Below are 23948 nucleotides of genomic sequence, written 5' to 3'. Positions count from 1 at the left end.
TATCTTTAGATTTTTATTCTAAATGAAAGACATTTTAATTTCTAATAATATCTATTTCATATTTGCATGCTTAATTTTCTTTCAGGAGTATATTTTGAAAAAGTTTTAAAGAGTTCAGACACTTCCCTTTGGGTGAGAAACATTCAGATGTATCTATCGGGGATTGTTGTGACATTAGTTGGCGTCTACTTGTCAGATGGAGCTGAAATTAAAGAAAAAGGATTTTTCTTTGGTTACACATATTATGTCTGGTTTGTCATCTGTAAGTATCTAGGAATTAAAGGTTCTAGGTAGATCGTTTTTTAAAAAAATATAAAATATAATAATATAGTATATATTATGTAATATAAGTTAGATGTCTTTTAAGCCTTTATAGCATTTTAAAATTGTTCCTTTGATACTGAGAATACTAGGTTGAAAATGTAATTTTGATTTTATTGACTTACTTTTGTGGCAAAGCTATCCCAAAGCAATTTTTGCCTTCACAATCAAAAGTACCTAATGTGTTAGCAATAAGTGTGTACAGTTTAGTAGTAGAGTACATAGCCCTTTGGGTATCTGAAAAACAATGTTTCGTAGGAATTACGACTCACTTTTAGTACAAACTCTCTCAGATGGCTGCTTCTAAGGAAAACAGCATTTTCCTAGGTAAATTAGTATGGCATCTCTGAGGATGAAAAGTGCCCCACTGTCAAAGAATGTTTCATATGAGTGTTAAGATTCTCTTTCTTTCTGTACACAAGTCCTTGCCAGTGTTGGAGGCCTCTACACATCTATTGTGGTCAAATACACAGACAATATCATGAAAGGCTTTTCGGCGGCAGCTGCTATTGTCCTGTCTACCATCGCTTCAGTGATGCTGTTCGGATTACAGATAAGTATGTTTTAGTTTGTACTGTAAGTTTTTAACAGGGAAGAGCTTCTCATTTCCTTGGTTCATCTTTTATTAAATATGGCAGTTGCTTATAGTGTTAACAGAAATTCCTTAGTTTTGCTATAATTTATCCTGGAAGTACAGCAGTTCATATATGTGTGGAATGTGGGGTTCACGGTACTTAGGTTATTTAAATGGTTCCAGAGCTTAAACCAAGGGTGTTACTTCTGTGTGAGAGTGAGCAGGCTACTCAGTAGGAAGAGCATTTTTGCAGTCAGGGCCTTCCTGTTTCCCAGGTATTATCTACAAGACAGCTTAAGTGCTTCAGTGTGAATACAGTATGACTAGGTACACAAGGACAGAAACAGAAGGACTTGAGGAATTGATTACTTACCACAGGGAATTACAGTAAACTTGACTTTTTTTTTTTTTGAGGAAAAGAATAGTAAAACTTCTTTCATTTCCCCCTTAGTTTGTACCTTCCTGTTTTAGACTTGGGTATAAACTGCTTTTGAAACTACAAATCTAAATTTTCTTTCATAAAGCTATCTTTATTTCATTTAATATGTAATTAATAAATTCATTACTGTAGCTGGCATTATGGCACCTCCTTTATGCTTGTCCTTCTAATACAATTTTCCCTAGCCATATCCACTATTAGTTGGCTTCTGAATTATTTAAGCAGAGATACTGACTTATCAGTTATACCATAAACTAACACATGAGGAAAACCTGTCGAATATCAACATTCAGTAAAAGAATCAGATCTGGCCTATATTTACATTTCATTTTAAAACTGACTTTTGTTATAAATGCAAATAGAAGAACATCAATGTTGTACATATCTTAGAAAAAAAATTGATAGTATGGTTCAAATCTTGCTTTTACCATATATTAGCTGAACAGCCTTGGGGAAGTTACTTAACCCATGTCTCAGTTTCTGTGTCTGTAAATTGGGAACAAGATCACCCATCTCCTAGGGTTATTTTAGGTGAAGTGCTTATTCGAACAGTGCCTGGCACACAGGTGTTCTGTATAGAGGCAGCCGCTTACCACTTCTAGGCCCTCCTTTAGATGTTTTTTCTTCTCTTATTTTCACTTTGCATTTTGATCCCTCTTTATGCTCAACAGATCCCTATGCCTGTACTCCTAATGAATATCTGGGAACAGTGTAAATGCTTTCTGGTCAGTGTTCTGGCTGACTGATGTCAAGGAACTTAAGAATGTCTTAGCAATCTTAGTTTCCTATTTAATTTACCCTCTTCTCCCCTTTCTGAAGGAAAAAAGCTAGTCTGTCTTAGGGATGAATTAAAATCCATGGCTCGATGTCATTTCTCTGCATGACATTTTTTTTAAAGATAGTAAGACTGTGCCATTGTACTCCCTAAGATAGAATATGGCTTAGTTTTGAACAGAATATACAGTGTGACACAAATATTTAGTTATATAATGCCTACTTTGGGCAAGTAATTCAATTATGTCCTGATTTTCAGAATTAAGATTTAAAAAAAGGTTAGCAGAAAATACAAGTTTACTGATTAAATCACCACCTCATTTGCTACTCAGGAATCCTCAAAGGTTTGAATCATGTCACCTAACTTTTTGAATTTGCTAACTACCTCTTATTCTAAACTTTAACTCTAGTATCATGGAAAATCCATACTCCCCTGCTCTTTCAGTCAGCATATAGGGATGCTGGTATGCTCTTGGTCAGTGACCCAAGACGGTGATATGTGTGTTCTTGAAAAGTGTGTAGTCAGTGATTGTCACTCCCTTGACTTTACCACGTTTTTTTGCGGTGGGGGGGGGGGGGGTGGGGGGTAGGGGTGGCGCTCGAATTGATTACTTTTCTAAACCTTACCATCAAAATACAGAACACTTAAAATTTATTTTCCATATTTATTTTCCATACAATCTGATAGTGTAAACCCACAGTTGAAAGTCTTCAAAGTTTTAAACTAATCATTATTATGTAGTTTTAAGGGCACAAGTACAGATTAAGCTTTTTTTTTTTCCTTTCCAGCACTCACCTTTGCTCTGGGTACTCTTCTTGTTTGTGTTTCTATATATCTCTATGGCTTACCCAGACAAGACACTACGTCCATCCAACAAGGAGAAACAGATTCAAAAGAGAGAGTCATCGGTGTGTGACTTTAGCCCCAAAAGAGAATCCTACTAAGACTAAACCATTTATATTAAACTAGAGCCTTAAGTCAATTTCAGAAGGTAGATTTAAAAAACAAAAACTGTTGGCCTAAGAATTAAGAAGAAAGCTATGTGAATGAATTGCAGAGTTTTAATGTGACCTGTTTGGAATCAACCTGTTTTAAGAATGAAGGATTTTTATTATTGTATATATAATAATGTATATATAAAAGTATGGAGATGATGTGGTGTTTAAAAAAAAATCATGCGAGGCTGCAATATTCAATTAATGAGGTTTGGGATTATGTTAAAGGTTAAAGTGCCAAAGCCATTTCTGTACTAACTGTTCTCTTGTTCAGGTACCAGGGGAGAAGGGTTGACCCCTCCTTATTCTCCAAGGCATGTACAGTATTTAGTCCCAGCAGCAATGAACCTAACTTTTTTCTTACAAAAGGGAGGCAAAAACAAGACAGGCTAGTTCAGAAACAAACTGAATGTGTAACTTCAACTGAATCTATTTAGAAACTCAGACAATGATGTATGGGTGGTGACTGAATACCCCTTTAAGTGCTGTCTTTGTGCCATTCATTGTCTGGATTCATATTTCTTTGCTGTTAGAGGATATACTTTTCTTCAAAAAATATTTCTAATGTCACTTTTGTACTTTTTTTAATAAAGTATGTAACTGTCGGGCTCTCAATAATTTGTGAAATTTCAGTGTTTTTTAAAAAAATTTCTATGATATGGGAAAATTCAGCAATAAACTTAGTTTATTATATGAAATCGGTTTGCTCACTACTTGTATTGTAGATATGACCATTAAGATAATACTTAAGCATAAACACAAGCCCAAACCATTAAATTTTTTACTTTCTATATGTGGACTTCTATCAAGTTGCAAAAAAGGGCTATAAAGCAACTCTGCTGCTGCTATTGTTATCGCTTCAGTTGTGTCCGACTCTGCGCAACTCTAGCTAGCATTAAACAACAAAAGGAATTTGTAAGACTGTAGAGCTCTAGGCTGGATCATCGAAAAAGCAAGAGAGTTCCAGAAAAACTTCTATTTCTGCTTTATTGACTATGCCAAAGCCTTTGACTGTGTGGATCACGATAAACTGTGGAAAATTCTGAAAGAGATGGGAATCCCAGACCACCTGACCTGCCTTTTGAGAAACCTGTATGCAGGTCAGGAAGCAACAGTTAGAACTGGACATGGAACAACAGACTGGTTCCAAATAGGAAAAGGAGTACGGCAAGGCTGTATATTGTCACCCTGCTTATTTAACGTATATGCAGAGTACATCATGAGAAACGCTGGGCTGGAAGAAGCACAAGCTGGAATCAAGATTGCCGGGATAAATATCAATAACCTCAGATATGCAGATGATACCACCCTTATGGCAGAAAGTGAAGAGGAACTCAAAAGCCTCTTGATGAAAGTGAAAGGAGAGGGGAAAAAGTTGGCTTAAAGCTCAACATTCGAAAAACTAAGATCATGGCCTCTGGTCTCATCACTTCATGGGAAATAGATGGGCAAACAGTGGAAACAGTGTCAGACTTCATTTTTTTGGGCTCCAAAATCACTGTGGCTGGTGACTGCAGCCATGAAATTAAAAGACGTTTACTCCTTGGAAGGAAAGTTATTACCAACCTAGATAGCATATTAAAAAGCAGAGACATTACTTTGCCAACAAAGGTCCGTCTAGTCAAGGCTATGGTTTTTCCAGTGGTCATGTATGGATGTGAGAGCTGGACTGTGAAGAAGGCTGAGTGCCAAAGAATTGATGCTTTTGAACTGTGGTGTTGGAGAAGACTTTTGAGTCCCTTGGACTGTGAGGAGGTCCAACCAGTCCATCCTAAAGGAGATCAGTCCTGGGTGTTCATTGGAAGGACTGATGCTAAAGCTGAAACTCCAGTACTTTGGCCACCTCATGTGAAGAGTTGACTCATTGGAGAAGACCCTGATGCTGGGGAGGGGTTGGGGGCAGGAGGAGAAGGGGATGACAGAGGATGAGATGGCTGGATGGCATCACCAACTCGATGGACATGAGTTTGAGTAGACTCCAGGAGCTGGTGATGGACAGAGAGGCCTGGCGTGCTGTGATTCATGGGGTCGCGAAGAGTCGGACATGACTGAGCGACTGAACTGAACTGAATTGAGGGCTCTAGGCTGTAGGAATTAATGTACATTTCTTTCAGGGAGCTGCTTTTTCAAAGACTTGGCTCTAACAATCATTGCCCCTGTGTCATTTTACTCAAGATTCAAATACTAAGGAAGCTAGGAATACTAAGGATCTGGGAAGGGGAATGTTTTTTCAAAGAAGAGGCGGGGGATACTAGACCTGTAAAACATGTCCCAATTTATGTTTTTATTCCATAGCTGATTTATGCTGAAGAAATATTAATACTTTAAGAAGAGAATTAGCAATCTGGAAGCTAATTCACTTAAACTTGGAGTCTTTTCTAAGATTAACAATGTATACGATACTTGGCCAATATAAACCTAAGCTCACTCAACTAAAGAAGCTTTAGTTCATGCTAATTGGCTTCTCTATGCATAAAAATAGACTGTCATTGGTATTCAGAAGACTTCTGGTAGCAATAGTTAGAATAAATTTTAGCAGATCAGAATGGAAATTCTCAGATGAGGATAGCTGAACCTATCAAACAGGTCACATCCTACTCATGTTCCCTAAGCAGGTAAATGTACCTAACAATATGCAGATACACGAAACTGGGAAACTCCATTTCAAATATGCTTTAATGGACTAATTTACAAAGATCCTAAGTCGGTATCTGTAAAGTAATTCCTTGTTATTCAAATGTATTCAGTGCCCCAGTTCATGTAGTGTGCTAAGAGTTACCTGTACACAGCAATGAAAAGATAAGTACAAGATCTGTTCTCTGGGAGTAGTCAACTGTATTGGCAAAAAAGCTTAATTTTGGTCTCCCTAAATTTATTAAGAACACTCATAATCCTAAGAAAATTGAGATTTTTCTTCACAAGTTTTAAAAAAACCAAATAATCTTATTTATAAGAAGAGTTTCTAGATGAATGGTCTAGTAAGAAACCTCAAGCCAGAACTCACCTCACCCCACGAACACATATACATCAGCATGTGGAACAGGTCTCACTGAGAAGTAACTGGAAATGGGCAGAAAGACTTATACACCAAGGTTGTAAGAAACATCCACCCAGAATCAGTAGGAAGGGAGGAGAAGCAGCAGTTTGGGACTGGTGCCCCAGGGAGGGGACTCAGAAGAAGGGAGATCACACGGGTGGAGAATCCTGGGAGTGAGCAGTTCAACACACATACTGGGCACCTCAGCCCTGGGTCAGACACAGCCAGCGCCCTTGGCTGGTCGGGGGGCTGGTGGGACAGGAGGGCCGGGGGAAGCCTAGGTGCCACTAGAGTGGAGTGTGTGCACCTGTGCTCAGAGACAGTAGGGACTACCTCCCCCTGTTGGTGGGAATGTAAATGGGTGCAGCCACTTTGGAAAACCATATGGAGGTTCCTCAAAAAACTAAAAACAGCTATGATCCAGCAATTCTACTGGGTATATATCCAAAGAAAAACACCAAAGAGCTATGCCCCCCACCCCCACCCCCAGATTCACAGCAGCATTGTTTGTAATAGCAAAAATGTGGAAGCAACATAGTATCCAGCAACAGAAGATGTGTATATACATGAATATTAGCCATAAAAAAATGAAATTTTGACATTTTTGGCATTTTCAACAATATGGACAGGCCTAGAGTTATTATGCTTAGTGAAATAAGTCAGACAAAGACAGATACTCCTGTTATCACTTATATGTGGAATCTTAGAAGTAAAACAAATGAATACAACAAAGACAGATACTGAGAACAAACCAGCGGTTACCACTGGGAAGTGGGGAGAAGCGAAACGGGTAGAGCTTAAGAGATACAAACTACTATGTATAAAACAAGTACAGGGGAAAGATATGTTGCGTTGCACAGGGAAATACAGTCATTATTTTGTATTAACTTTAAATACAGTGTAATTTACAAAAATAGTGAATCACTATGTACACCTGAAACTAATGTAATATTATAAATCAACTATACTTCTATTAAAGAACAGAAACCCTCAAGCCAGAGTTTAAACTCTAGTCCTTTGTTTCCAGTAGACCAAAGTGACTTTAAAAAGACTTCACTTAGTTTTATCAAAGTCTGTTTAGTACTTATTGACCATGAGGGAACTCAGATGATTTTTTTTAAAAGATAAAGATTTAATAAGTTGACAAATCACTTAATAAAATGTAGACAATAAAATAGATTCTGACACAGAATAACAGTTTCAATTCTATTCTAAATAGCAAGGCATATAAGAATAGATAACTAGAATTTAGTATTTTAAAAGCAATTTAATTAGAAATTACATTCTACATACGGGTGTTATTCCAAGAAGTTTCATTCCATTGGCTAAGACTGAGCGGACAGCTCTGAAAAGGTGAAGTCTGGCCTACAAAATAAAGAATGATCAAAGGTCAAGCCAGTAACAGGCTAACTATAACTGAGTAAGTAAAATTGCTTTTAGAAGTAATTCTAACATGCTTCTAAATTAAAGTAGGAAAAATTTCTCCAGTGCCTGAGGGTTGGGTGTGAGCAAAAAAAGACAAATTCCTAGAGTTTGTTTTAGGAAGACTGGTACTCAAGGGTGCTGGGATGGGAGTGACAGAAACACTGTCAAGTACAGCTTCAGATGAGGGGAACTCATCACTCCATCACCTGATGCAGGAAAACGTCTTGTCGTATGTTGGAAATAAATGTTGATTGTTACAGCCTAATTCCAATTATTGCCTGAGTATATAAGTACACTGCTGTAGTCTGACAACAGGATGCTATTTTAGGAACATTTACAAGACTGAGTCAGTAGTAACAGTCTGCGGATGCTAGAGATGACAGTGAGAAACTGGATACGACATACCCCGGCCACCTCAGGAGGACTGTTTCTGATGTGTAGTGTTCTGTGTGCCACCGCAGCGAGGTGACTGAAACAGCAAGAGAGAAATCAGGATCAGAACCAGCAGGAGTTTCCTGGGTGACATACAAGCTTGACATCTAATTGCACTCCTTCAATTTGGACAAGTCAAAGCCCAGAGCCACTGAAGGGATTTCCAAAGCTGAACGGATGAGACTGAATTCACTGCTTGTCGCTAACTGGCAAAGTGAAACACACGAAACCCCGGTCTTAGACTTTTGGTCCTGGTTCTACTACTGGGGCTTCCCTGGTGGCTCAGATGGTAAAGAATCTGCAATGCAGGAGGCCCAGGGAAGATCCCCGGATCGGGAAGACCCCCTGGAGGAGGGCATGGCAACCCACTCCAGTATTCTTGCCTGGAGAATCCCACGGACAGAGGAGCCTGGTGGGCTACAGTCCATGGGGTCACAAAGAGACACGACTGAGCAACTAACACTAACACTACTATTAATAATACTGGGTGGCATTATGATTACAAGTTTGTTGTTCTTCAAGGTTACGATTTCACTGTTTTATAAGTACAGGGGATTATTTTCCAATAATTAGCTTTCCTTTATTTAGGCATCCCTCAGGATGAGATGTAACACTGCCTGGCCTGTCTCTGTATAGTGAGGTGGTGGCACAAGACTAGTTATCAACCTACTGTGCACACACTGGCCACTCTTAAAGTATTTTTTCTGTTTAGGTTATGGCAGCAAGAAGAATACTGTGCCACAGAAATGATGCTTATGACATTGGTTTCAATGATTAAGTGACAATAAAGATTTTCTGGCTTCTTCATCTCTATGTCTAAGTGAAAATTAAAAAACAAAAATCTATAAACCTGGTAAAAAGCATGATCAAGAAAAAAGTCCCAGTAAATCTCTGATTTCAATAAATCTTGAGTAAAAGCAAATACTTCCTTTCTTAAATAGCTTTATGAGAAGCTACAACTTTGTTGCTATAAGACGCAACCTCTATTCAGAGTTTCTAAAACAGCCACTGCGAAACTTCTATCAAAGTGTCACCTGCTTGCTTTCCAATTCATCCTCTACCCTCTATCAGACTGACTTTCCTGTGCCTGTGCTTAAAACTTTGTTTATGGGCCTCACTGTCCTGAACATAAGCTGGAACGCTTCAGTGCACGACAAAAAGGCCACGCGTTTGTTTCTCATTCTCCCAGAACTGCGTTTGTAGTTCCCTGAATGTGTCACGTTCTTGCCCAGCTCTGGGCTTTTCCTTCCTCTGCCACCTTGTTTCTCCTGGCTCACATCTACTCCCCTCCTCTGATCCCTCGAGGCTAGGCTGAGAGCCCTAACCTCACCCCTCATGTCCACTCTGTCCTAACATGCACTCTACTGTGACCATCCATGATGGAGCTATTGGTTCCCATTCACTGGACGATAGTGACAGGACCTTCAATCACTGAGTGAATGAACATTAACTGCTAACATGCACAGATGAAGCAAGAAGTCCTGTAACTTAAAGTGTGTAATTTTTTAGGCTGATGGATTTGTCTATGGGAAACCTTTAGAAAGAAAGGTCCTTTGTCATATCAGGTATCAAACACTTAATGCCTGAAAATAGCAAGTTTATAAAGTACCTTAGAGTTAGAAGGTAGCTGACAATGTGCCTGGGCTGAAGGTCTTGAGATGACCTATAAAGTACCTCGTCGAACCTAAAAGAAATATGAGAGGAGTGTTTGGCAGGGGAAGGGTGGGCATATATTACACTCAGCTAAGATGCTAAGACAAAGATGGTGAAAGGTTGACTTGATATCATTAACAGTATTAGACATATGAAAAACAACCTTGTGTAAATTTGAAGGTGAAGGCATATTTTTCTTTCTTACAAATTCCTCCATGGCAGGTACTTTTAAAATTATCTTGAAATCCTGTAGGCCTAGCCTAAAGCAAGGACTTAAATCATATCTGTTAAATGTACACAGTCTCCAGCCATGTTTAGGAACATAATCGAGCAGAGGCTATTCACTGCCAAGAAAACCAGGTTGGCTTATTTTTTCCTCAAAAGTAAGACAAATGTAAGTAAACTAACCCCTCTTCCCAGGAAAGAACCACAGACCACTGTGTGGCAATCAGAGAAAATGCCCTTGTTGTCAAGCCTCCACATCCCTTCCAGATATTCCGTAGATTAGTCAGTTTCTCCTGACAAGTACGGCTTCACCGATGATTCTGGTGAGAGCTCAGAAGTATGGTCTCCTGCCCAGTGTATTTGAGGCTGCACTGAAGCCAAGAGGCAAATGAAAGGCTTATGGTCTCAGGGAAGGTGCCCAAAGGCAGGGATTTTCCTCCACTTATCACGGAGGGTGAGAAGATGATCGCTTCTGAAACTTAAAAGTTTTTGCTTTTACTAGGCTTTACGTTCTCATACTTTGATCTAAAGGATGTTAGGCATCTGGGCTAATTTAATGGTGATACTGTATTTAAAGCCTCAGGATTAGCCGTGAGCATGCCCTCTGTCTGCTCTCAAAGGGTAGGCACTCACTTTTTGGTCACATCTTTGGAGAAGTGCTGTCTATAGTCACCTCAGTGGTCAGCAAATGACAACAGTCCCTTCATGGGGCAGAAGCAGATTGGATCTTGTTAGGACACCATACCTGAGAAGATGCTGGAGAATGGAAACAGATTGTGGCTCCTGTAAGCAGGCAATGTTGAAGTCATTGAGATAACCGCATCCAAAAGTCTCTTCCAGACTGTTGTCAGAAGTTTAAACACAACAAAGGATTAAGCAAGTCAGCTGGGGTATGAATAATTGCAAGTAAGGAGCATCATCCCAGCATGCATACTCTCACTCTCCTTAACCTAGTCCTAGAGTTGGAAGCTAACATCATTTGACTCAATGCCTCAATTTTTCCTAAATCTGTTTCTTCATCTGAAAATGGAGTATATTCCTTGGCGGGATTATTCTGAGTGCTAAATAAGGTAATACACAGAAAAGCATTGTTATATAGGTGTGCAATAAATAAATGTTCAAAAACCCCCTCAAGATGCAAATATAACAGGAGGTCCACCGGACTTCACCTAGCTTTGAATGTTAGATGTTGGAGAAGTACAGAAAACAGAGCCTTTGGTCTTGGAATCATTCCACCCAGGCCTCACCCTGAGAAGGCCAGAGCCATCCTGTATTTCCCTGCAGCCCCTTGTCACCTGTGGAGGCGGGCGTGTGTGTACTGCAGGAAGACTCCCGTGTCCCCGCGGCTCTGGAAAACCCGATCCCAGCTGAACTGATAGTCAGACAGCAGGAAACCTCTGAAGTCCTAAAACGACAGGAAATCTTCAGCGTGAGGAGTTGTTACAGCACCAAATCAAAGGCTCTCCCTCCCAGGAAGCAGTTTACACAGACCTGAATGATGAGGGCTGCGAGTCCCACTTGCTCTGCTGTCTCCTGGGGATTCTCCAGCTCTTTGGTCGCTGAAACACACAAAGGTAGCTACTTTCACCTTGCGTGAAACTGTACAAAACCCAGGACTGAAGTGGAGATGTGCTGTGTGTGCTAAGTTGCTTCAGTTGTGTTCAACTCTTTGTGACCCTGTGACTGTAGCCTGCCAGGCTCCTCTGTCCATGGGATTCTCCAGGCAAGAATACTGGGGTGGGTGGCCATTCCCTTCTCCAGGGGATCTTCCCAACCCAGGGATCAAACCTCTGTCTCTTACATTGGCAGGCGGTTCTTTCCCACTAATGCCACCTGGGGAAACCTGCCAAAACATATGTGGACAGCATCAGGAACAAACAGGTGCACAGTGGGTACTTTACTTGCCTAATTTGGGCGGACTTAACTTTGCTAATGATGTTTCCCAAGCTGCCTTTAAAAGGGAAGAGACATGATTTTTCTTACAAATATCCCATGTAAGACATTAGACTTCTTTACTTCTGTTACTTCTTTTTCCAAAGGTGAAGCTTACACAAAGCCATGAGGACTTGTGACTTGCTTCAATTATGGAATACAGGGACCCCGCATGACCACTCCAGCCGTGGAGTGACGATGCTGGAGCTGCCTGGGCAAAGAGGCTCAGGGTGTATCGATTCACATTACTGGACCAAGCCACAGCCAAGTAGCAACCCACAGCCAAGTAGCAAGCACCAAACCCTAGCACCCTGAATTAGTGAAGCTATTTTTGACAAGGTTAGTGAAAGTTCCAAGAAGGATGGTCAGAATAAATCACACTGCACAAGAAGTCTAGCAAAACATAAGAGTGGACGTGAGTTATGCCTGTAACAAAACAATGAATTTACTCTTAATAGAAGCCATGTTCTGTAGCATCCTCAATCGAATCTCATTTAGAACATCTTCCAGAAAAGTAACATCTCCTCGCCGAGTTTTCATTCCCTGCACTACGCCAAAGGGCACGTGCTGGCACCTGAAATGGAGCAGCAGGCATTTAGTTCACTGAAAACTGAAAAGGAGCTTCTGATCAAAGTATGTAACAAGATACTTATAGAGAACAGTTTGAACTTTTAACTCCTGTAATCAATAAAAAGTGAAACATGCTGTGATGTGTTGTGTGCCACAGAAGACGTTAAATACACAACCTCATTTCATAGTCACAGGATATGATTAGATTGTTAGTTGCCTTTATGAAAAAAGGAGATGGGAATTAAGCATTCTGAAAATCAAACCATTGAGAGCAGTTATCTAATAAAACCATTTATTAAATGTTTAGATGATAGAAATTAATTAACCATGTAAAACTAAGTGCAAAGAACAAGTGTTTTCCCACACTAACAGCCTGAAACAAAAAAGTAAAGTTTGAATGAAAATCTTTAACAACCTGGTACATTTTTGGACATGGCTGACCTAGCAACAGTTGAAAGCTTTTGAGAAGGCAATTTAGAACCACGTGGCAGATTCATGTTGATGTATGGCAAAACCAATACAATAATGTAAAGTAATCAGCCTCCAATTAAAATAAATCTATATTTAAAAAAGTAGAACTCAAAAAAAAAGAACGTTCATCAAATTAAAGAAATTAACTTTGTATAATAAAAAAAAAAAATAGAATCACACAGACTGTACCTTTCTGCCCAGTCATATCCCATGATCTGCAGCATCTGGAACACTTGCTGAAAATGCTTTTTTTGCCCTTTATCTGTCTTGAGAAAAAAAAGTGTATTTAAGTAAAAGAACAGTGATAAGTTAAATCTACAGTGTTGTTGTTTAGCTGCTAAGTTGTGTCCAACTCTTTGCGGCCCCATGAACTGTAGCCTGCCATGGTCTTCTGTCCATGGGATTTCCCAGGCAAGAATACTGGAGTAGGTTGCCATTTCCTTCTCCAGTTGATCTTCCAGACCTAAAGGATCAAACCCACGTCTCTGGCATTGGCAGGTGGATTCTTTATGACTGAGTCACCAGGGAAGCCCATTAAATCTAAAGTACGTTGGACATAAATCATACTAAAATATTTGAGTTTTGACAGACTAGAGTCATTATCAGTGGATCAGTTTTAAATAAACATATAAGGAGGATGTCACTGGAAGAATGTCTAAGCAGAGTGCTCTACAAGAGCAGGAAGAGCTGCAGCACTCCACTGAGTATTCTACCTAAATTACTCCTTTCTCAGCTATTGTGACCTTTATCTCCAAGAAGGCCAGAACTAAGCACTAAAAAGACATTTAATAGCAATTTCTCCCACTTAGGAGAAACGAAGGTTTCACATGGAAAGAAAGGAAGGGAAGAGGAGACCAGAATATTACTCAGCATAAAAGGACTAAACCACTGACATATGCAATAGTTTGGGTGGATCTCAAGGGCATTCATTATACTGAGTGAAAAGAGCCAATCTCAAAAGGTTACCTAGCGTGAATCCATTTATAGAACATTATCGAAGTGACAAAACTGTATTGCGAAGAACAGGGCAGTGGCTGCCAGGGGTGAGGGTCGGGGGAAGGCACGATTACTAAGTGGTTGCCATGAAAGAAGTTGTTTTGTGATGGCACAGTTCTGTATCATGAATGTGGTGAAGGTTACACGAACATACATGTGATAAAATTTCACAACCATCCCCCCATCCTTCCACAAACCAGGCCCTAACATAAGTGTCTGTAAATATTGTTGACATTTAATTAGGGTCTCTACCAATGTTAGTTTCCTGGTATCGACAAAGTATCATTGTTATATAAGATATTATCTTTGAGAAGACTGAAGGTAATATGCTGCTGCTGCTGCTAAGTTGCTTCAGTCGTGTCCGACTCTGTGTGACCCCATAGACAGCAGCCCACCAGGCTCCTCTGTCCCTGGGATTCTCCAGGCAAGAACACTGGAGTGGGTTGCCATTTCCTTCTCCAATGCATGAAAGTGAAGCTGCTCAGTCGTGTCCGACTCTTAGTGACCCCATGAACTGCAGCCTACCAGGCTCCTCCGTCCATGGGATTTTCCAGGCAAGAGTACTGGAGTGGGGTGCCATTACCTTCTCCGGAAGGTAATATGGAAACTGTACTATTCTGAAACTTGTGAGTCCTAAAATATTTAAAGTAAAAAGTTTTTTAAAAAAATGCATTATGACACATATATATTCATTACACGTAACCATTCTTTTGTGTAATTTTCTTTTAATATGAAGCAATGTGAACTCTTTCATTTTTAAAGTTTTTTTTTAAACATAGTGGTTGCCACCATAAACACACTTACCACTGAATTCTTTCTATAGTTTGACAAATTATTTTTGCATAGTTTTTCAACAAGGCTTTCAGTTTCTATCTTTGCAGTTTTCATGAGGCAGGCATCATAACCTCTTGTTTTTGTACTGTGATTACTTACCACATAGATCATTTTATCAAAATTATACTTTTCCATTCTATCTATAGCAGCTGCAAGATCTCTGAAAAAAAAAAAAAGGCCATAGATTAAGTTACTATGCAGATCTGGGTAATGATTTGTTTCACCTATTTAACAGTAATGGAACTTTTCTAATTAAGAGCTATTGGTACTCCTCAGCCTCAGGTATAGTACCCATGCTACAAAGCAATTAATAACACAATCAGCTTTGGGAAAAGAATTATGGAAGTGCTGTGAAAAGATAAAAAATAAATAAAAGCTCTGGAACAAGTAGTAATAATAACTAAATAGCTCTAGGCAAAGTGTTTCTAGGTAAACGCTTTACGATTTGTTAAGCCTTTACTGGAAAGAATTGTCTTCCTGTCACTTTTCTGCAATATGCTTTCCTAAAGAACATATTTAAAGCATAGGTGATACAACACCTCAACAAGTATCTTCTAGCTACTCTCCAAAGCCTTGGATCACTCATAAGCAATATTTTCTAAAGTATTTGAAAAATACCATAAATTCTTTGACTAAAATTCTACTTTATCTCTGGTTAAGTATCCAGTTTGCACACAGTATGAAATATTAAAAGTAACAAACCAATAAAATATGAAATTTTAAGTAAACATTATTTAAATATTGAACTTCAAAATTATTTTAATTACCTTATGGGGAATACAGTCAATAACTAAGTAATACCTTGTATTGGTAACATACTGTACCTAGACTTACCATGGTGATCATTTTGAATATATAGAAAAACAAAATCACTTACACTGCTGTGAACTGGGAACTAACAGGGTAGTAGGTCAATTATAATTAAAAAACAAAATCACAGAAAAAGAGATCAGATTTGTAGAATTTCAGAGGGAAGGGATAGGGGGGTAGAATTGGGTAATGGTGGTCAAAAGGTATAAACTCATAGGTAAAAGATAAATCTAAGAACTAGGGATATAATGTACAAAATGATAAATTCACACTGCCATGTCTTACATAATGAAGTTGTTAAGAGAGTAAATCCTAACAGTTCTCGTCACAAGAAAAAAAATTAAAGATATTTTTGCTTCACATTACATGACGCTGGAAGGATTTTTAAAGTCCCTAGGTCTTTCGAAATGTTGAGTCATCAATATGTCATTTGTACTCACCTCATGCTCCTGATAAAACAGAGCATGCATCCTGAATGGAGGCAAAAACTGTCTTGTGAGGGGCCAAAAAAAATTCTTACATGTGTATAAAACACATATGTATATAATCCAGACAAATATGTGGTATTAAAATTTCATGAGGGTGGGCACAAAGAAAAATATGGCTAAAAAAAGCTCTTGAGAAGGCTTATAATAAAAGATGGTTGTAAAACACTGATATAGATTATCCCAAAAATGAAGTCACAAATATATACCTCCATTATATTTTTCTATTTGACTCAAGGACAAAAATAAAGAGAAACTTTTTGATCCAATGAAAAAAAGAGATGAATGCAAGACAAAGTCCTAGGCTGAGTTTGTAGAATCTGAAGTTGAAAGCTGAAAGCAATGCCAGGTCATTTAGTTGAGGTCTCTTTTCGCCCAGTAGGGAATCATGGCCCAGAGAAGTTACGTGATTGATGACTATGGTCTCAGAACAAAAATTCAGGTCTCTAGTCTCACCCTGTGCTCTTGTCGGTACCATCCTGTACTTTCGTTTGTCTGTTACAACAATTCCTTTAACTCACATGCACACACATAGTTTTATTCTGTAAGAAAACCATCAGGTGCTGTCAGGTAGAGAGACGGATTTGTAAACCCCAGAGCGAGGTTCTACCTACCCGAGGCCCCTGGTGTGCGGAGACCCCGGGGGAAACCACCGTCACCATGTCTGACCAGGAAGCAAAACCTTCAACCGAGGACTTGGGGGATAAGAAGGAAGGAGAATATATTAAACTCAAAGTCATTGGACAGGATAGCAGTGAGATTCACTTCAAAGTGAAAATGACGACACATCTCTAGAAACTCAAAGAATCATACTGTCAAAGACAGGGAGTTCCCATGAATTCACTCAGGTTTCCCTTTGAAGGTCAGAGAATTGCTGATAATCACACTCCAAAAGAACTGGGAATGGAGGAAGAAGATGTGATTGAAGTTTATCAGGAACAAACAGGGGGTCATTCAACGGTTCAGATATTCTTTTTATTTTTTTTCTTTCCCCTTAATCCTTTTTTATTTTTAAAAATAGTTCTTTTGTAATGTGGTGTTCAAAACATAATTGAAAACTGGCACCCCATCTCTTTAAAACATCTGGTAATTTGAATTCTAGTGCCCATTATTCATTATTGTTTCTTTTCATTGTGCTGATTTTTGGTGATCAAACCTCAGCCCCCTTCATATCACTCTCTCCTTTTTAAAAATTATATGTGTGCACAGAGAGCCCGCCTTTTCCAGGACTGTGCATTTGCAGGCTTGTGATAAATAAGATCAACTAATGCAAGTGTTCTTAATGACTTTCCAATTGGCCCTGAAGTTCTAGCATGTGATTGCTTCACTCCTGGACTATGACTTTCAGTGGGAGATGGAAGTTTTTCGGAAAACAGAACTGTGGAAAAATGACCTTTCCTTAACTTGAAGCTACTTTTAAAATCTGAGGGTCTGGACCAAAAGAAGAGGAATATCCAGTTGGAGTCAAAATGACAGAGAATAATGACTAACTCCAAAGATGGCTTCACTGAAGAGAAGCATTTTAAGGTGAAAGAAAAGTCTTGTCAGAAGATCCCAGAAAAGATCTAATTTTCATTAGCAGTTAAAGTTATTCATGCAGAAGTGTATACAACCGAACACTGCTCTTTTTGACTTTATTTGTACTTTTTGGCCTGGGATATGGGTTTTAAATGGACAGTGTCTGTACCAGCTTCATTAAAATAAACAAAATATTTGTAAAAACTGTAAAAAAAAAAAAAAAAAAAAAAAAGAAAACCATCAAAAGGGCAGAAACAACTGAAATTAGAGCAAGGTGAAAAATCAAACATTTCTACACCTGGCAAAAAGACAGTTATTCTCTTAAAGAAAGAGTGGAAAGTACAGGTATTAAGGTAAATACACAGAAAAATCTGGACCTAATGATAGCTCTGCAAAAGATATCAGATAAGAATAGCTACAGAGTCTCCATTCTGAGTGGACACATTTCTTTCCTTTTTGAGTACAGTGGACTTGCAATATTATATTAGTTTCAGATGTACAGCATAGGAATTCAGTATTCATGAAGAATACAGTCCAGATCAGTGGAGAAACAACTCCAGAAAGAATGAAGAGACGGAGCCAAAGCAAAAACAACACCCAGTCCTGGATGTGACTGGTGATGGAAGTAAGGTCTGATGCTGTAAACAGCAATTTGTATAGGAACCTGGAATGTTAGGTCCATGAATCAAGGCAAACTGGAAGTGGTCAAACAGGAGATGGCAAGAATGAATGTCAACATTTTAGGAATCAGTGAACTAAGATGGACTGGAATGGGTGAATTTAACTCAGATGACCATTATATCTACTACTGTGTGCAGGAATCCCTTAGAAGAAATGGAGCAGCCATCATAGTCAGCAAGAGTCCAAAATGCAGTACTTGGATGCAATCTCAAAAACGACAGAATGATCTCTGTTCATTTCCAAGGCAAACCATTCAATATCACAGTAATCCATGTCTCTGCCCCGACCAGAAACACTGAAGAAGCTGAAGTTGAACGGTTCTATGAAGACCTACAAGACCGTTTAGAACTAACACCTAAAAAAGATATCCTTTTCGTTATAGGGGACTGGAATGCGAAAGTAGGAAGTCAAGAAACACCTGGCATAACAGGCAAATTTGGTCTTGGAGTACAGAATGAAGCAGGGCAAAGGCTAGCACAGTTTTGCCAAGAGAACACACTGGTCATAGCAAACACCCTCTTCCAACAACACAAGAGAACTCTACACATGGACATCACCAGATGGTCAACACTGAAATCAGACTGATTATATTCTTTGCAGCCAAAGATGGAGAAGCTCTATAGAGTCAGCAAAAACAAGACTGGAAGCTGACTGTGGCTCAGATCATGAACTCCTTATTGCCAAATTCAGACTTAAATTGAAGAAAGTAGGGAAAACCACTAGACCATTCAGGTATGCCCTAAATCAAATCCCTTACAATTATACAGTGGAAGTGAGAAATAGAATTAAGAGACTAAATCTGATAGAGAGCCTGATGAACTATGGACAAAGGTTTGTGACACTATATAGGAGACAGGGAGCAAGACCATCCCCCAAAAAAAGAAATGCAAAAAAGCAAAATGGCTGCCAGAGGAGGCCTTACAAATAGCTGTGAAGAGAGAAGCGAAAAGGAAAAATATACCCATTTGAATGCAGAATTCCAAAGAATAGCAAGGAAAGATAAGAAAGCCTTCCTCAGCAATCAATGCAAAGAAATAGACGAAAACAACAGAATGGGAAAGACTAGAGATCTCTTCAAGAAAATTAGAGATACCAAGGGAACATTTCATGCAAAGATGGGCTTGATAAAGGACAGAAATGGTATGGACCTAACAGAAGCAGAAGATATTAAGAAGAGGTGGCAAGAATACACAGAAGAACTGTACAAAAAAGATCTTCATGACCAAGATAATCATGATGGTGTGATCACTCACCTAGAGCCAGATATCCTGGAATGTGAAGTCAAGTGGGCCTTAGGAAGCATCACTATGAACAAAGCTAGTGGAGATGATGGAATTCCAGTTGAGCTATTTCAAATCCTAAAAGCTGATGCTGTGAAAGTGCTGCACTCAATATGCCAGCAAATGTGGAAAACTCAGCAGTGGCCACAGGACTGGGAAAGGTCAGTTCTCATTCCAATCCCAAAGAAAGGCAATGCCAAAGAATGCTCAAACTACTGCACAACTGCACTCATCTCACATGCTAGTAAAGTAATGCTCAAAATTCTCCAAGCCAGGCTTCAGCAATATGGGAATTTGAACTTCCAGATGTTCAAGCTGGTTTTAGAAAAGGCAGAGGAACCAGAGACCAAATTGCCAACATCCGCTGGATCATCGAAAAAGCAAGAGAGTTCCAGAAAAACATCTACTTTTGCTTTATTGACTATGCCAAAGCCTTTGATTGTGTGGATCACATCAACTGTGGAAAATTCTGAAAGAGATGGGAATCCCAGACCACCTGATCTGCCTCCTGAGAAATCTGTATGCAGGTCAGGAAGCAACAGTTAGAACTGGACATGGAACAACAGAGTGGTTCCAAATAGGAAAAGGAGGACGTCAAGGCTGTATATTGTCACCCTGCTTATTTAACTTATATGCCGAGTACATCATGAGAAATGCTGGGTTGGATGAAGCACAAGCTGGAATCAAGACTGCTGGGAGAAATATCAATAACTTCAGATATGCAGATGACACCATGCTTATGGCCCAAAGTGAAAAACTAAAGAGCCTCTTGATGAAAGTGAAAGAGGAGAGTGGAAAAAGTTGGCTTAAAACTCAACATTCAGAAAACGAAGATCATGGCATCTTGTCCCACCACTTCATGGGAAATAGATGGAGAAACAGTGGAAACAGTGGCAGACTTTATTTTTGGGGGCTCCAAAATCACTACAGATGGTGACTGCAGCCATGAAATTAAAACACTCTTACTCATTGGAAGAAAAGTTATTATCAACCTACACAGCATATTCAAAAGCAGAGACATTACTTTACCAACAAAGGTCCGTCTAATCAAGGCTATGGTTTTTCCAGTAGTTGTGTATGGATGTGAGAGTTGGACTGTGAAGAAAGATGAGCACCGAAGAACTGAGCTTTTGAACTGTGGTGTTGGAGAAGACTCTTGAGAGTCCCTTGCATTTCCTAAAGGAAATCAGTCCTGAATATTCATTGGAATGACTGATGTTGAAATTGAAACTTCAATACTTTGGCCACCTGATGCAAAGAGCTGACTCATTTGGTAAGATCCTGATGCTGGGAAAGATTGAGGGTGGGAGGAGAAGGGGATGACAGTGGATGAGATGGTTGGATGGCATCACTGACTCAGTGGACATGAATTTGAGTAAACTCCGGGAGTTGGTGATGGACAGGGAGACCTGGCGTGCTGCAGTCCATGGGGTCGCAAAGTGTCGGACACAACTGAGCAACTGAACTGAACTGATATTTTATTACAAGATAACAGATTTAATTCTCTATTGCTTATGAGTAAACATATTTCTTATAACAACTACTCAAAGGTTTATTTAATCTGTCCAGCAATAATTGTCTAGCATCAAAAAAAATTTCTACTGTACATCTCTATATCTAGAAAAAGAAATGTACCTCTCAGATATACAGGTGCCTAAGTCCAATTATATGGAACTGATAAAAGGAAATGCCAAAAAGTAACAGAAAATAAGAATTTTCTAAGGGACAGTAATATATTGGATGGTTTTTTACAGTTGTCTGGGAAAAAAATGATGGTAGTTAACAACAACAACAAAATATAACGACTTTATACCAAAGAAGTGGTTTGTCTTTTAAGACTCGACACTAGAACCTTCTGCCAGCAGTGCCTGATTGTGGCTGTGTTTTGCTTGTGTGGTTTTTGTATTGTCCTGCCTTCTCCTTCCTATTAGCTTTGTCTCAGAAATAAGGGTGCTTGATAAACCTGTGCTGTACTTAGTTACTCAGTTGTATCTATCTGACTCTTTGCGATCCCATGGACTGTGGCCTGCCAGGCTCCTCTGTCTATGGGGATTCTCCAGGATAGAATACTGGAGTGGATTGGCCTGCCCTCCTCCAAGGGATCTTCCCAACCCAGGGACTGAACCCAGGTCTCCTGCATTGCAGGCAGATTCTTTATCGTCTGAGCCACCAGGGAAGCCTGATAAATAAAGACTGCTCCTTTTCACAGGGTTTGGTCATGGAGACAGATGACAAAATGTAAGCAAAATGGCCTACTTCCCCCATGGCCTATTTTACCAACAATCAGAATGAGGACTGGCACTCATGTGCCTGTTAGATGATCTTTATAGAGTGAGGATACCACTGAGCCAACATGAGCTCCTTGTAGCGTACATGTTCTGGCAATGTGCAAATATAAAATATTTATAGTCGGCAACAAGGTACTTCAATTTTATAGTCTGTAGAACAGTGTATTCATCTCTGGAAGTCTTATGATGTTTAATGATAAACAGTTTTCCACTTACTTTTCTGATGATATTAAACCTTTCCAGGAACTATAAATGGCAATAAATATAAACTCAATAAAAATATCTTGAGTGATGAGAAGAGATTTTAACAAAGTAGGATTTGGTAACAGTTTTGAGAATGAAATGATTTGTCTTAGCATTAATCCTAGAACAAAGAACATGAAATCATACATTCTAATGATGAGCTTCATATAAGACACAAACCTGGTTGCATACAGAGACGTCCCATCACTTCGCATTACAGTACATATTGAGGAGGGGTCACCATTCCCTGAAAGATCTACTACAGCAGTGCCTTTTCTAGAAAATGCAAAAAAAAAAAAAAAAGGTAATTCTGAAACAACATAATGAATTAAGACCTTTAACAATATAGTATCTATAACCTTATCTTTGGCAAACTGGAAGCTATTTTTATTCCTTATGTAGCAATAAGCAGTACAACCAACAATGAAGAAAAACATGAGGCAATCTGCACTGAATGACTATTAAGAGTAGGTATCTGGTTTAATATTTACTTATCTTTTAAAATTCTGTAGCTTTGGATGAGGTAACTGAAGTCTTTAACAAACTGAGTTGAAAACGAGATTTCAACTGCAGTTTAACCATGAAACATGTTCTTCAAATCCAAGTTATTATAACACTCAATATTGGGTTAGTTTTTAACATGCAAGAGTAACTATGAGTAATAAATTAACCAAATTTTGTTACCGTCTTTCCTGCCCAATCAAAAATTAGAATCTGTACAAGGCAATCTAAAAATTTTCCTTAAGGACACTACTGAGGATGCTGTGAACCACATCCTCTTGTCTTTCTTAAAAGGATGAGAGAAGCTGCTCTTTGGTGATACGAAAAATGGTACATCTAAGCAACTGGTTTGCTTCTGTGTTACACATGCCTGGGCTCCTATGAAGGTACCGTTTTTCTGGCTGATGAGCTAAAGTGGAAACCTACCGTAAGCAAAGCAGCAGAATCCCAGTGTGTGTCGCATGATGCACTAATATCATTCCTGACTTCTTATTATTTTTTCTGCTCCTGCTTCTTGATTTCCTCATTTTACTCTTTCAAAAGCTTTGGGTTGTATTATAGCTATTTTCAGAAGCTGTTTTAAATCCTTTTGAACAGGATGGGATCTTTCTAAACAGGCAGGATTGAGTATGAAGAGTTCATTTCCCTATTCCAATTATACCATGATCAGCTTGTGTGAGCTTAGACAGATCACTTTACACTTTCTGTGCTTGTTTCCTCATATGTAAAGACAAGATAATAGTCTTTCTCCCAAGCTTACCAGGATTTTGCTTTGGCAGCACAAAACAGCATGTGGGAAACTAGTCTGAATGGCAAAAAGCATGATAACAAATGCCAGGAAAGCTGCATACAAGACTCTGCTGTCTTTATGGAGAGAATACATCAATACTAACTTCAAAGAACTACAAAGAGCTTTCTAAAGAACAGGAACCTGATCATACAGTGTTTTCTGTAGGAGTCCTTTACTGTCCAGCAACTTTAAGACTTCTTGAGATTTTTCACGATAAAACGATTCTCCTGAATATTCATCAAAGTGTACTCCTAGACGCTAAGAGGGTTCAGAAACAAAAGGAAAAAGAGTTACTTACATGTCCTATTAGCTTACCCTAAGACAAAATAGGATGCTCTACAGTCTGTCATACAGATGGGGAAAAAAAGAATTAAATCAAGTCACTCTGGCACTCCAACCTTCTAGTGGCTCCCCTGTATCAGTCAAGCCCCCACAGTGGTACTGTGCTGTCCAGGAGGGGAGTTGCTAGGCACCTGTGGTTATTCAAATGCACATGAAAGAAAAGTGAATATTTAGTTTCTCCGTCACACTACTCACACTGAAGTGTGAGCCCTTGAAAGTGCTCAATGGCTACGTGCGGCAGGAGGCCGCCATACTGGACAGCATGATATGGGACGTTTCCACCGCAGCAGGAAGCTAGCCATTTCCACTGCACAGTCCTGGAAAATGTCCT

At 39.1% G+C, this 23948-nt stretch overlaps 2 protein-coding genes and 1 pseudogene across 2 annotated transcripts in view; 2 read left to right on the top strand and 1 right to left on the bottom strand.

Moving 5' to 3' along the window:
• Nucleotides 1-3802, top strand: part of SLC35A1 (solute carrier family 35 member A1) — a 32520-nt gene extending 28718 nt beyond the window's left edge. Inside the window, exons 6-8 of the mRNA XM_069598313.1 lie at nucleotides 86-262; nucleotides 744-878; nucleotides 2898-3802. Of these exons, the coding sequence (XP_069454414.1) occupies nucleotides 86-262; nucleotides 744-878; nucleotides 2898-3025 (440 nt within the window). The 3' untranslated portion in view covers nucleotides 3026-3802. The remainder of the gene's footprint in view (nucleotides 1-85; nucleotides 263-743; nucleotides 879-2897) is intronic.
• A 3450-nt stretch (nucleotides 3803-7252) lies between these two features.
• RARS2 (arginyl-tRNA synthetase 2, mitochondrial) overlaps nucleotides 7253-23948 on the bottom strand; it is a 74016-nt gene continuing 57320 nt past the window's right edge. Inside the window, exons 10-20 of the mRNA XM_069598312.1 lie at nucleotides 23427-23533; nucleotides 22165-22260; nucleotides 14779-14839; nucleotides 13039-13115; nucleotides 12258-12382; nucleotides 11368-11435; nucleotides 11172-11281; nucleotides 10622-10717; nucleotides 9608-9682; nucleotides 7972-8035; nucleotides 7253-7506 (exon numbers count right to left, since the gene is read on the bottom strand). Coding sequence (XP_069454413.1) covers nucleotides 7420-7506; nucleotides 7972-8035; nucleotides 9608-9682; nucleotides 10622-10717; nucleotides 11172-11281; nucleotides 11368-11435; nucleotides 12258-12382; nucleotides 13039-13115; nucleotides 14779-14839; nucleotides 22165-22260; nucleotides 23427-23533 — 966 coding nt within the window. The 3' untranslated portion in view covers nucleotides 7253-7419. The remainder of the gene's footprint in view (nucleotides 7507-7971; nucleotides 8036-9607; nucleotides 9683-10621; nucleotides 10718-11171; nucleotides 11282-11367; nucleotides 11436-12257; nucleotides 12383-13038; nucleotides 13116-14778; nucleotides 14840-22164; nucleotides 22261-23426; nucleotides 23534-23948) is intronic.
• On the top strand, nucleotides 16544-17696 carry LOC138444827 (small ubiquitin-related modifier 1-like; annotated as a pseudogene).

The sequence above is a fragment of the Ovis canadensis genome, chromosome 8 (genome assembly GCF_042477335.2).
Source record: "Ovis canadensis isolate MfBH-ARS-UI-01 breed Bighorn chromosome 8, ARS-UI_OviCan_v2, whole genome shotgun sequence".
NCBI lineage: Eukaryota > Metazoa > Chordata > Mammalia > Artiodactyla > Bovidae > Ovis > Ovis canadensis.
Note: the sequence above shows the minus strand (reverse complement) of the source record. Positions and strands in the feature narration are given on the sequence as shown.